A 13,278-nucleotide genomic window follows, 5' to 3' on the forward strand; every position below is an offset into this window, starting at 1 on the left:
GAGTCCTCATATTCTGTTTTGCCACAGACAACCAAAGGCTGAGCTAGCACATTGGAGGTGGTCATGAATTTTGTCATCTCCATATGCCCAAGATTATCATTATGGTTTACCAGGTAACAGATACCCCTACATTCTTGTCTTCTTTGGAGACTAAAGGAAGCACTTCAAAGCATTACACCTCAGTGCTGCATTTGCAAGATCTTCCAAATCTTGTGGCAGAAAAGGCTCTTCAATACCAACATCCCCTCCCAAGACAAAGCAGCAGCTGAGCAGGATATGTTGCATGTATGCCTGATACAATGCTCTTAATGACACAACTGCTTTAGTTGGAACTCAGTTGGGGCAGAAAACTCCTCAAAGTACCCAAAAAGAGGTCAGAGTACCCATCGGCTCGTGGGGGACCTGGTTTGTGACTGACCAAAATGGAGAATGTACATTTCGGAAAGCACGAAAAGAGACTGAAAGACTTAACCGGAACGTGCAAAGCTGAAGTCAAGACATTGGAACTCATGAACTCATTCCTTCAAGCACTACCTGCCTTGTATGTAGCAGAGACTGAGGATCAAGCACTGAATATATCAGCCACCTCAGAACCCACTGAACCAGAGTGGAAGCAAGACATGCTCAATCCCAAGAGACTGCCAGATAAGAGGGACAGGCAGATTTTAAAGGGAAGGCCCACCACTTTAGCAAAACAACAGAAAATGGGCAATAAATGCAGGTTTGCCTGCATTGTTCGCATCAAAAATAAAAATAAAAGTATCATTAACAATCAGCTGTGCACCTCTACATCATACATCAAGGTGCAAATGTATAGGGACTACAATTACAATCATCAATTCAAATCAGCAGCACTTCTTAAAATATATCCTGAAGTTCAGGGTATATCTTGATCAATTTTACTGCAACTTTTCAAACTTCATAGATCACCTCCATTAAGAATAAACCTGATCTAACCTTCACAATGTTACTGCATGGATGGAATTTTGAATGCCGAGCACCATTCACTCTAGTATTGGGACTGGTACCTGAAGACAGAGACTAAACCGGTGACAGAGCAGAAGATTTGGATTTCAACTTTAAGTCGTTTCCATGCATTTAATTGTTGGTTTCAAATTCTTTTCCTTAATAAACACTGCCCTCCCTCAATCTTTTCCCAAACAATACACAGTAGAATTGTATCATCCAATAGTTGATTGTTTGTTTCCAAATAAATGAATACATGAATAGGACGAGAGTAGAAGGATACAGATACTGTAAGTGAAGACAGTTTTAATATGGACAGATAAAATGTGTTGGCGCAGACTTGGAGGGCCGAAGGGCCTGTTCCTCTCCTGTATTGTTCTTTGTTCAAATGTAATGGCCTTGAAATGGCATGTTTGATGATGAACATTATGAATTAGACATTTACACTTACTATGATATTTCAAATATTTCTGTTGACAAACAAACGATCTTGTAAATGATTTCATTGGTCCTTAATAATTACTTCCCTAATTTTTGTTACCACCCACAAATTAGGATTTTGCTTTTAATGACCTGCTGTGTTTATCAAAATTTCCTGGACAGATCTTTGGAGTCTCCATTGTAAAGAACAACATTCACTAAAGAAACGTGGATGGTTTCATATGGCAGTCTGAATGATGACCTCCAACGCATTGGTATTGAGGCTAACACACAAAAACTGATACAAAAGATGGAATGGGCATGAATTATTTCAGTTTACTTCTGGTTCTTTAATATTCAGAAAGTGTTTAAGTTTATAAAGAAATGGATAACTTAGTTTAAAAAACACAAAATGGAAGAACAACCGATGCTGTAAATCAGAAGCAAAATCAAATTGCTGGAAAAGCTCAGCAGGTCTGGCAGCATCTGTGGACAGAAATCAGAGTTAACGTTTCAAATCCAGTAACTCTTCCTCAGAAATGAATAACTTACAGGCCTTATAGCAGACATTAGTTATCTGAACAGAGAACACAGAATGCTAGAACCTACTCAGCACTGAAAATTGGAACTGAACAGAGCTCAAGATTATCTCGGCAAAGCAATTGCCCTGGGGCTCAATATAGTTCTATCCTCAAGCTGTAAACAAGTAAACTCTACCATAAAGACTTGGTGCTTTCCAATCCACCTTACAATCACCAAGAAAAACTGTTTAGCAAATCAATTGCTTTTGAAAGTCAAACCTGAAAAGATCTGACATTTTAAGTCGATTAAAAGTGAATATAAAGGTCCCTGGTTACAATAATAAAACACAGGCCTCAATTACCTTTATAAAATGAATATCAGCTCGAGGGATTGTTGAGTCCCTGGGTTTGGTCAGGATGTACTGGTTGTTCTGAGAGTCAATGAGCATACTCAGCCCCAAACCAGCCTCTACTTCGTGCATGGAAAGGTTTTGCTTATTGTCTTCCTCGTCCTCTTCAACTCTGATAACAGCTTCAATGTTTCCACCACGGACCTGAAAAATACAATGTTGTAGTTCCAAACTTTATGGTAGACCAATTGATGATAATTGCAGCGCTTGGATCACACAAAATACACCATTCAACACAGACCAATTAAAAAAACTATTCAGCGTCAAAATCGATACGGCAGTTCAGATAAACTCCAGTAATAGAACTAAGACGTTATAACTCTATGATTTATTAATTGCTTTACTGTTTGTGAACAAAACAGATCCCATTTGTCACTAACTGCAACTTTCAACCGTGAGGTATTCCATCAACTAAGTCCAAGAATATTGGGACCGCAGTGAAATAGGATAGTAGTTAAGAACTTGTCTCTCCAAATGTAATTTTAAATCAGAACGCTGTGTAAATTAGAAATTCTTGTCTGATTGGAAAATTATGAGTTGAAAATTATGTAAGCATTGTGAAACTTTGAAAACTTGACAGTAAGGTTTTCATTCACATAGGGAGCATAACACCATAGACATAGACCATTTGGCCCACTGAGTGTGCTCTGACATGAAATGTAGTCATGGCGGATCTGATAATCCTCAACTCCACTTTCCCGTGTTTTCCCCAAGACCCGATTTCCCTACTGATTAGAAATCTATCTCAGCTTCCAATTTTCTTAACAATCCAGCCTCTACACAGCCTTCTGTGATAAAGACTTACACAGTTTCACTATCCTCAGAGAAGGTGTTCCTCCTCATCTGTCTTAAATGGGCAACTCCTTACTCTGTAATTATGTCTTCAGGTCCTAGATTCTCTCACAAGGGGAAACAACCTCTCAACAACTACACTGTCAAATTCCCTGAGAATCTTATGTTTCAATAAGGTCTCCCTCATTCTTCTAAACTCCAATGAATACAGGCCCACCCCACTCAATCTCTTCCCATAAGAAAATCCATCTATATCTAAATTCAATCTAGTAAAGCTTCTCTGGATTCCCTCCAATACCAGTACATCTTTCCTTAGATCTGGGACCAAATCTGTATATGGTATTCCAGCTGTGATCTATCTAGTACCTTGTATAGTTCTAGCAAGGCTCTTGTATTTTTATACTCCATTTCCTTTGCAATAAAGGCCAGAAGTAAAATTTGCCTTCCCCTTTACCCACTAAACTCGGACACATTTTCTGTTGTGATTCATGCACAAAATTATTCATTGTGAATTTCTGCTCTTTACCCTTTAGTGCAATTTGGTTTTACACTTTATACCTAACAAGACATCTTTAGGAAATAGAGAAACAAACACTAGAGACCTAAACACAAACCAAGGACCTTACTTTTACATTGAAGACAAGAAATACTCATCAATCCTACTTTTTAAATAATTCATATCAGGATGTGGGTGACACTGGCTGGGCTAGCATCTACTGCCTATCCCTAATTACCTTTGAGAAGGTAGTGGTGAGCTGCCTTCTATTTGGTGAAGGTACACCCACTGTGCTGTTAGTAAGGAAGTTCCAGCATTTTGACCCAGCAATACTGAAGGAACAGCAATATATTTCCAATTCAGGATGGTGAGAGGCTTGGAGAGGAACTTGTAGCAGTGGTGGCAGTCACCAATCATAAATGCAAGTTAACAAGGCCTGCTCTCATCATCCAGTACAGACTGAAGAATGAGGAACATCATCAATTCAGAAAGTTGCCCTTCAATTAGTGTACGATACACACACTAAACCTGCGACATTTCCTGTACCTGAGCGTTCTGTCTAAGGCAAGTCCAATTCAAGACTTGAGATTTCAGTCACTGACTAGACAGAAGTAGCTGAGATAATTTACTTTTGATTCTGAGAGTGCCTCTGCCTAATTAAGCTGCAACGAATGTTAAAGAACTCTATCTCACGCAGTAGTGGCAGAGCTACCCACAGTTTTAAGGCTAGAGAGTGTCCCATTGAATGTCAACCCCAATTATCAGACACGCAGGTCTCCTTCACAAGGAGGCTAATCCTCCTGACCTCAGTAGGAATACTGACACTGCTCCAATGTGTCAGTGGTGATGTCATCTATACTACCTTGGTGGTTAAACACCATACATCATTGGGGCGCTGTTTAGTGGGTTTCAACGCCTTCGCATTCCAAACCAGAAGCAGGAATACCATCACTAAACCAAATACTCACTCCTAGATAGCAGTGTCTAGTAAATGCTCTATATACCTGTGTGCATGTCCTAAGAACAATTTTCTGTCAAAATGTTAATTTACTTCTATTTTCCCAACTTACTATCACCACCACCCATTGGCAAAGGTTAGCACTGCTACCCCACAGCATCAGGGACTCAGGTTCAATTCCACCCTAGGGTGACTGTGTGTGTGGAGTTTGCACATTCTTCCCGTGTCTGCATGGGTTTCCTCCAGATATTCCGGTTTCCTCCCACAGTCCAAAGATGCGCAGGCTAGGTTGATTGGCCATGCTAACTTGCCCATAGCATTCAGGGATGTGTAGATTAGGTGGGTTATGAGGGAATGGGTCTGAGTGGGATGTCTGAGGGTCAGTGTGGACTTGTTGGGCTGAAGGGCCTGTTTCCATACTGCAGGGATTCTATGATTCTGCTCAAATAAGCTAATTTCCTGTAGTGTGCAATTTCCTCCCCAATCCCCATATCTGCCTCACTAAGTGAACAAAACACAAATTGGAAGTTATGTTCACTAACATTTCAATGCACCTAATAAGCTGATTTTTTGTGCCCTTCAATGTGTTGACTGAATTTTTTTAGTTGAAGTTCTTAGCCTTTCCCAAAGACTCCAACTTGGATTTAATAAATTTCCCTTGCACTGTCTGCTTGCTTACAACCAGTTGTACTCTCTGGACAGTACAGTGTATCTAACCCTCCACTGAAACCAAAAAGTGCATTCAATGTCATGTGTCTTTGCCTCTTGCAACTACATTTGTTTCTTTTTGAAGGAAAGGAGCAACTCACTATCTCACCCAACATGTTAGAAAAGTAATCAATCTAATTTTTACCTGCTGGCAGAGTCAGAGATGACTTTTCTGACATCTTTCAAAAACATACAGGAACTAGAAATCACAATTTTTGAGGGGTCAGCTGTTGGGGAATAAGATGTGTGGCAAAATTCGTTCTCGAAAAGATGGTCATCTTTTGGAATTCTCCACTTCAGAGAACAATAGATGTTAAATTAGTAAATTCAAGTTAGAGGTCAATAAGTTTTTGGATTAGATGGGAATCAAGGGATTTGGGGTGAGCTCAAGGCATTCACTGCCCACTCTGAAGGGTTGCAAACCACCCGATCTCAAAAATCTCTAATGTTGCTATAATCTGCTTCCTTTACATGTTGAAAGAGAGACATTTGAATACATGAAGCATTTTTCATATGTAGTCAGCCACCTCTTCCTGAAAATGCCAGACAAAAGAACTCCAATATTGAGCCAACTGTGCCAACTCTGCCTTCTACAAAGTACAACTTGATTACAAAGATCTCCACAAGTCAGCAAAAGTCTTGTGTGCAGAGCAATGGTCGTCACCACACTCTTGTCTTGCAATGAAACTTGGACTATGTACCAGTGACACACATCAGAGCGTTACAGTATTAGAGAAATTCCATCAGTAATGCCTACATCACATCCTCCAGATTCAATGGGAGGGCTGTCAAACAAATGTTAGTTAAATAAAACAAAGAACTGCGGATGCTGAAGATCTGGAACAAACACAACAGAAATTATTGGAAAGACTCAGCAAGTCTGCCAATATCTGTGAGGAGAAAACAGAGTTAATGCGTCAAGGTCAGTGACCCTTCTTCAAAACATTAATTAAAGCCAGCTCCTCAAACACTCAGACAAAACTCAGATTTGAAAGACTGTAAACTACATCTGCATGGAAAGAAGAGTTAAAAACATCCTGCACTTCGGAACCACTACCATGAGACCATGACCACAATAGGAATACAGTGAGCAGTTTTGGGTCCCGTGTCCAGGAAAGATGTGCTGCATTGGAGGGGGTTCAAAAGATCTTTACAAGAATGATCCTGGGATGAAAGGCTTGTTGTGTGAGGAGTGGTTGAGGATTCTGGGTCTGTGCTTGAGAATTTAGAAGGACGTGGGGAGATCTGATTGAAAGATACAGGAGGCCTGGATAGAGTGCACATGAAGATGATGTTTCCATTAGTAGGAGAGACTAGGACCCTGGGGCACAGCCTCTGAGCGAAGGGACTTTAGAACTGAGGTAAGGGGGAATTTCTTCTGCCAGGGGGTGGTGACTCTGTGGAACTCACTGTCACAGAGGGCTGTGGAGGCCAAGTCATTGAGTGGATTTATGACAGAGATAGGTTCTTGAATGGTAAGACAATCAAGGATTACAGGAAGAAGACAGGAGAATGGGTTTGAGAAACATATCAGCCATGATCGAATGGCAGAGCAGACTCAATGGGCTGAATTGTTCTGATATCTTACGGTCTTAAAACCCCAAGGCCTGGAGATCATGAATTGACCTGTTCAATCACATGAAGACGCATGGGAGAAACCTGTGGGCCTGGGTAGATGTTATCATTGAACTGATGGACAGCTGATGATGGGTAGTGCAGACAACGGCAGCTGAAGCAAAAGATATGAATTTTGGGCAGGCTTGAGAAACCAGATCGCTGACTCCAATTACTAACTGTGTGTCCTTATCCAGAAACTCACCAATTTGTTATTGTCAAACACATGGTCATCAATCTCCTCCTCCAAACGATCAGCAGCCTTCCGCACATCTTCAAGAATTTCATCAAGGATTGATAAGCTTCTGTTTGCATGCTGCATATTTTTTAGTGCCTCAGCTTGGTGTTTCTCTGCAGCCAACAACTCCACATACTCCTTTTCCTCCTGCAGATTAAAGGGAGCAGCAATATCAGAAATAGCTTACATTGTCCTCTTTCCCTCATTGTGCCAAAGCTTGTAGTATCTCACAACCAGCAGTGATGCTTTCACTGTGTCTTGGATATTGCACTTTAACAAAAATGTGTCAAGGGGAGGACAGTTACAGAAGCTGCATACCGTGCGGGGATCGCAGTGCAATGTATGCTCTCTCTAGTCCAAATTGGTTCAGTCTCACAAGACTGGCTGGAACTTACAGTAATGTCCTGACAGTGAGCAGAATACAACAGATTTGTAAGGAGTCCTGAAGTGTAAACATCCAAGTCTAATTAATAGATGCTTTGCTGTATTTCCATATTTTCCTTTCCTTGATTCCCATTCACAGTATTTGCAAATTTTTTTGGTTTTTACACGAATAGAATAAAAAGCATTGCCCGATTAAAACAAAAAGGCTTGGACCATTCACTTTACTACCTACAAAATGTTTCAAACACATGGGCTGCAGGGGCAGACAGAGAGCGAGCATGACAGTGGGAGGGAGAAGAGAGCGAGAACAAGGGACAGTGAGAGCAAGAACACGTGACAGTGGGAGGGAGGGAGGGGAGACAGATCGCACGCAGGACAGTGGAGGGAGAAGACAGTTCATTATGGCGAGGGGGGGGATGTGGGTGGTGGAGAAGAGACAGCATGAAGAAGGGTGAGGGGGGGGTTGGAGTTGAAGATGTACTGGGTGAAAGTGAGGGCAGGGTGGAGATTGGAATTAAATTGATATGTTTTCCCAGTTCAGAGCAAGAGAAGGAAGCAGTACCAAAAAAAATAACACAACTTAAAAGGAGAAGTTGTTCAAAGCGAGGTAGAAGGTGATGGTGGTGGATGGTGACAGTTCAAGCCTTTTTTCCAGGAAGAAGTGGACCAAGAAAATCCTGATGGGGGATGGACGTGTAAAGGGGTTGCACGTCCATGGTGAAGAGTGGGTAGCTGCTCCCCACAAATTAGGGATTTTGAAACCATCAGAAGAATTGTAGATGTGTGTGGGGAGGTATTGGACAAGGGAAGAAAAAAATAAAATCGAATTGAGGTAGGAAGAAACACAGTCCCTGGACCAGGAACAGGCAGAAACAATGGGTCTGTCTAGGCAATCCTGTTTTTGAACTTTGGGGAGAAGGTGGAATTGGCAGCTAAGAGTAGGAGTCTGTCAGGGGAGATCCTCAGATGAGATGAGGTCAGTGACAGTCATGGGCACAGTAGTCTGATGCACAATGTTGGGGTCGTGGTCCAGGGGAGACAGAAGGACCCCCAAACTCATCTTCCGCATAGACACCAGTTGTTAATCAGTTCTGATGAAGAGTCACCGGACTCTAAACGTTAACTCTGCTTTCTTCCCATAGACCTGCTGAATTTTGCCAGCAATTTCTGTTTTTGTTTCAGATCTTCAGCATCCACAGTTCTTCATTTTATACTGTTGCTCAATAGTAAATGAGGCACAAAACTGTGCAAGCCAATTAAGGTCTAGAGACAGCCCAATGATGTGACAGGCAGGGGTTGGGCACACCACCTCATGGACATCACAGTGGCTGCAGAAGGAGCTCATAGGGAGTGGGGAGGCTAAGCCTACAACCTAAACCTTGGGCCAATGCGAATACATCAGCATTACTTCTTCAGACATCGAAGAAGCGCTGTTTTTCAGGTGAAGAAATGTATTCATTTTAACAGTCATTCTTATCAAGATTTTCTAAACATTCACACAGTAGCTAGCAAGCCAGCCACCAATGCACAATGAGTATCAGGTTGGAAGCAGAAGTCACAGTTTTTAAATGATAAGTTACAACATATAACAAGGCAAAAAGTCTGACCTTAATAGCAGCTTCTCTCAAGGCTTCTAGACGTTGCTTGCTGCTTTCTCTCATGTTCACTATATCTTTATAATCACCCTGAAGAACTCTCTCAAGCCCGTGGACTGCCTGGAACACTGATTTCTCACTCTCATTCAGCTCTGCCTGGAAGATCTCAAACGTATGGACTTGAAAGACCTTCTCTGCCATTGACAGTCTTGAATCCATTCCAACAGCTTTAATTGCTTTCTTCAATTTGTTCAGTACCACATTCTTCTGGCGAAGCATGCCAGACAACTTCTTACAATTGTCCATGATCCACAGTGTTCCTTTAGTGATTGTTGCTCCTCTCCCTCTGTGCAGTTTGATCGCATGGTTGGCCACATCCACAAACTCCGCTGCCTGAACTGCACAGCAGGAAGCCAGTATAAATACAATCCACAAAATTTCAGAATTAATCTGTTTCATTTTCTGACACTTACTTCACAGCTACAGAAAGACAGGGTCTGATAAGTTTCCATTCTGATCAGTTAAAATTCTGAAACGGAATAGATTTAACAGTTAGAATCACAGCAATTCAAACCACATTTAAACTGGGTAGTATAGTTTGTGTAACCCAATAGTCTCCTTTACCAACACACCATTATTTCATTATTCAGCTGTTATAGTTCAGGCACTGATAGACATCATTAAGCACATTTGTTTTGACAGTGAAGGTTTATTACTCGTGCTGAATCCCCTGAATCAGGCATCAGTTATTCCCATTGTTCTGCCCCTACCTGCCCTGGCATAGATCATAGAATCCCTGCAGGGTGGAAACAGGTCATTCAGCCCATCAAGTCTACACCAACTCTCCGAGAGCAACTCACCCAGACACGCCCCTAACCCATTCCTGTAACTCTGCATTTCCCATGGCTAATGCATCTAGCCTGCACATCCCTTGTACACTATGGGCAATTTAGCATGATCAATCCACTCAAACTGCACATCTTTGGACTGTGGGAGGAAACCAAAATGCCTGGAGGAAACCCAAACAGACAAAGGGAGAATGTGCCAATTCCACACAGACAGTCACCAGAGGGTAGAATTGAACCCGGGTCCCTGGCGCCATGAGACAGCAGCACTAACCACTGAGCCACTGTGACATCCTTTCACAGTTTTTCCTTTCTCCAACATTTACAGAAAGGATTTTCCCCAACAAACCTTAAATTTGTACAATAATCCATAAGATAGGTAGTGTTTCAATGGTTGTATTACTGTACCATTATATGCATATGTAGGTACAGAAAACAAACATTTATAGAGATGGAATTTTTCACAAAAATAATAGAATTTTCACCAATTTTGAACATGAGAACTTTGTTCCAAAATTTCCTACAGAGTCTAGGCCAAATATGGAGCCACTAATTCCAACATGGGCTGTTATCTTCATTTGCTGCACCTCACTCACATGGTTCTTTTGTTTGAGGCCATGCACATTGGGAAGGCCATTCCAACTGCTTAAAGTTCTTCTGTTTTACTGTGCAGTGGAATACCCTCTAAATACTGCAGCTCAGTAGCAGCACTCAAAAAACTACATTTAGGCCAACAAGAATATAAATCATAACTCATTAACTGACACTAGGTGAACAACCTGGGAGTCCATAAAAAGAGACTTACAGAGATTTATAAAATCATAAGGGGCAGATAGGGTGAATAGTTAAGGTCTTTTTCTCAGGGTGGAGGTGTCCAAAACTAAAAGTATAGGTTTAAGGTGAGAGGAGAAGGATTTAAAAGGGATGTAAGGGGTACCTTTTTCACGCAGAGGGTGGTGCATGTGTGGAATGAGCTGCCAGAGGAAGTGATGGAGGCTGGTACAATTCCAGTATTTAAAAGGCATCTGGATGGGTATCTGAATAGGAAGGGCTTAGAGGGATATGGATCAAATGCTGGCAAATGGGACTAGATTAATTTAGGATATCTAGTGGCATGGACGAGTTGAACCGAAGGGTCTGTTTCCTTGCTGTTGAACTCTATGACTCTACTCTATGACTACAGAGATTTAAGATGGCTCAGAATCTCAGGGCAATCAGGCGATGGGTTGATACCAGCTTCAGGTGTTGGCCACGTACAGGAAACCAGAAAAAGAGCAAAACAGAACCTGGGAATGAGGGAGTGGTTCAGCACATTAATGGGCTACACAATTGGTGTTGAATGGGGGACAAAACGCCACTGCCTCCATTAACCGCTCTCTAAAAAAAAACCTCAAAGCTCATCACTTTAACCAAGCTCAATGTCAGGATTTTCTCACAACTATCTGTAAAACAACTTCAGACATTTCATTTTTATCATAGCTCCGAAAGTATGACAGTTATAGTCAACAAGATGATCATTCTGTCAAATACCAGAGTAAACAGAGACAGAATCACATGGTGAGCCAACTACAGAAAACATAGCAAAGTACTTCCATCATCTTTGCAGCACAGAAGCCTATTATTCAGTCAAACCGGTCCATCTGGATGTCTGTGCCTCAGAGGAGTCGCCACCCATCTTACTTCATTTCATCCTGTCAGAATTTACTTAGTTATCCAACTTTCCCTTGAATCCGTCCACAAAGTCACCTCAAACCACTCCTAAGAGTAATGAGTTGCACATCACTTAATGCACAATTTCATCAAAATGTTTGTTTCCTCTCTAATATTCCAGGCCTTTTCCAAGTTTATTAAATGTTTTAATCAGCTCAGCAATGCCCTGACAAGTTCAGTTGCCTTTGTTTCAGAGTCACTTACAGAACTTCAATACAAGTTTGACAATGTTATATGATCATTTTGTTCATCTCAGAATTTCTTGTGCAAGGTTATTGACTGCTCTTCAGACTCTCAATTACTCGTTAGATCCTTTGTCTGTTTCTTAAATTTTCTCTTAGCTGCTTTTAAAGTCTCGATCCAGTCTCCCACACTGACACAGACAGCTGACATTTTAAAAATTATGATAGAAATGAAGCTTTGGGTTGACAACATGACGAATCTGTAGAATGCCAAAATTAAACAGTGAAAGAGTCATGGGTGAGTCAATTACAGTAAACACAGCACTGCACTTACAACATCCTTATGTTGAAAATTACAATCATGTTATTCAGAATGACTGGGCCATCTGGATGTTTGTGCCCCATAGGATTTTCCTTTCATCTTACTTCATCTTTCCTTGTCAAAGTTTACCATATTTATCCAGCTTTCCCTCGAATCTATGTCATCCAGCTTATCATCCAGACTGCAGAGCTCAAAAACATCATTTTGGGGAGTAACAACGTGCAGAGCTGGATGAACACAGCAGGCCAAGCAGCATCAGAGGAGCAGGAAGGCTGACGTTTCGGGCCTAGACCCTTCTTCAGAAATGGGGGAGAGGAAGGGGGTTCTGAAATAAATAGGGAGAGAGGGGGAGGCGGATAGAAGATGGATAGAGGAGAAGATAGGTGGAGAGGAAACAGACAGGTCAAAGAGGCGGGGATGGAGTCAGTAAAGGTGAGTGTAGGTGGGGAGGTAAGGAGGAGATAGGTCAGTCCAGGAGGACGGACAGATCAAGGGGGTGGGATGAGGTTAGTAGGTAGGAAATGGGGGTGCGGCTTGAGGTGGGAGGAGGGGATAGCTGGGAGGAAGAACAGGTTAGGGAGGCAGGGATGAGCTGGGCTGGTTTTGGGATGCGGTAGCGGGAGGGGAGATTTTGAAGCTTGTGAAATCCAAATTGATACCATTGGGCTGCAGGGTTCCCAAGCGGAATACGAGTTGTTATTCCTGCAACCTTCGGGTGGCATCGTTGTGGCACTGCAGGAGGCCCAGGATGGACATGTTGTCTGAGGAACGGGAGGGGGAGTTGAAATGGTTGGTGACTGGGAGGTGCAGTTGTTTATTGCGAACCAAGCGTAGGTGTTCCGCAAAGCGGTCCCCAAGCCTCCGCTTGGTTTCCCCGATGTAAAGGAACAGCGGATGCAGTATACCACATTAGCAGATGCACAGGTGAACATCTGCTTGATGTGGAAAGTCTTCTTGGGGCCTGGGATGAGGGTGAGGGAGGAGGTGTGGGGTCAGGTGTAGCACTTCCTGCGGTTGTAGGGAAAAGTGCTGGGTGTGGTGGGGCTGGAGGGGAGTGTGGAGCAGACAAATGAGTCACGGAGAGAGTGGTCCCTCCGGAAAGCAGATAAGGGTGGGG

At 42.3% G+C, this 13,278-nt stretch overlaps 1 protein-coding gene across 11 annotated transcripts in view; it reads right to left on the reverse strand.

Annotated features, from left to right (window-relative positions):
- The window catches only part of tmco3 (transmembrane and coiled-coil domains 3), a 63,078-nt gene that overhangs the window by 43,760 nt on the left and 6,040 nt on the right, over positions 1-13,278 (reverse strand). For all 11 annotated transcript variants that reach the window (XR_007263170.1, XR_007263169.1, XR_007263171.1 and 8 more), the window contains exons 2-4: positions 9,115-9,631; positions 7,091-7,270; positions 2,270-2,461 (exon numbers count right to left, since the gene is read on the reverse strand). Coding sequence is in view for 5 of the 11 variants with exons in the window: in XM_048602618.1 (XP_048458575.1) it covers positions 2,270-2,461; positions 7,091-7,270; positions 9,115-9,561 (819 nt within the window). In the remaining 6 variants the exon portion in view is untranslated. The remainder of the gene's footprint in view (positions 1-2,269; positions 2,462-7,090; positions 7,271-9,114; positions 9,632-13,278) is intronic.

The sequence above is a fragment of the Rhincodon typus genome, chromosome 11 (genome assembly GCF_021869965.1).
Source record: "Rhincodon typus isolate 14 chromosome 11, sRhiTyp1.1, whole genome shotgun sequence".
Classification (NCBI taxonomy): domain Eukaryota; kingdom Metazoa; phylum Chordata; class Chondrichthyes; order Orectolobiformes; family Rhincodontidae; genus Rhincodon; species Rhincodon typus.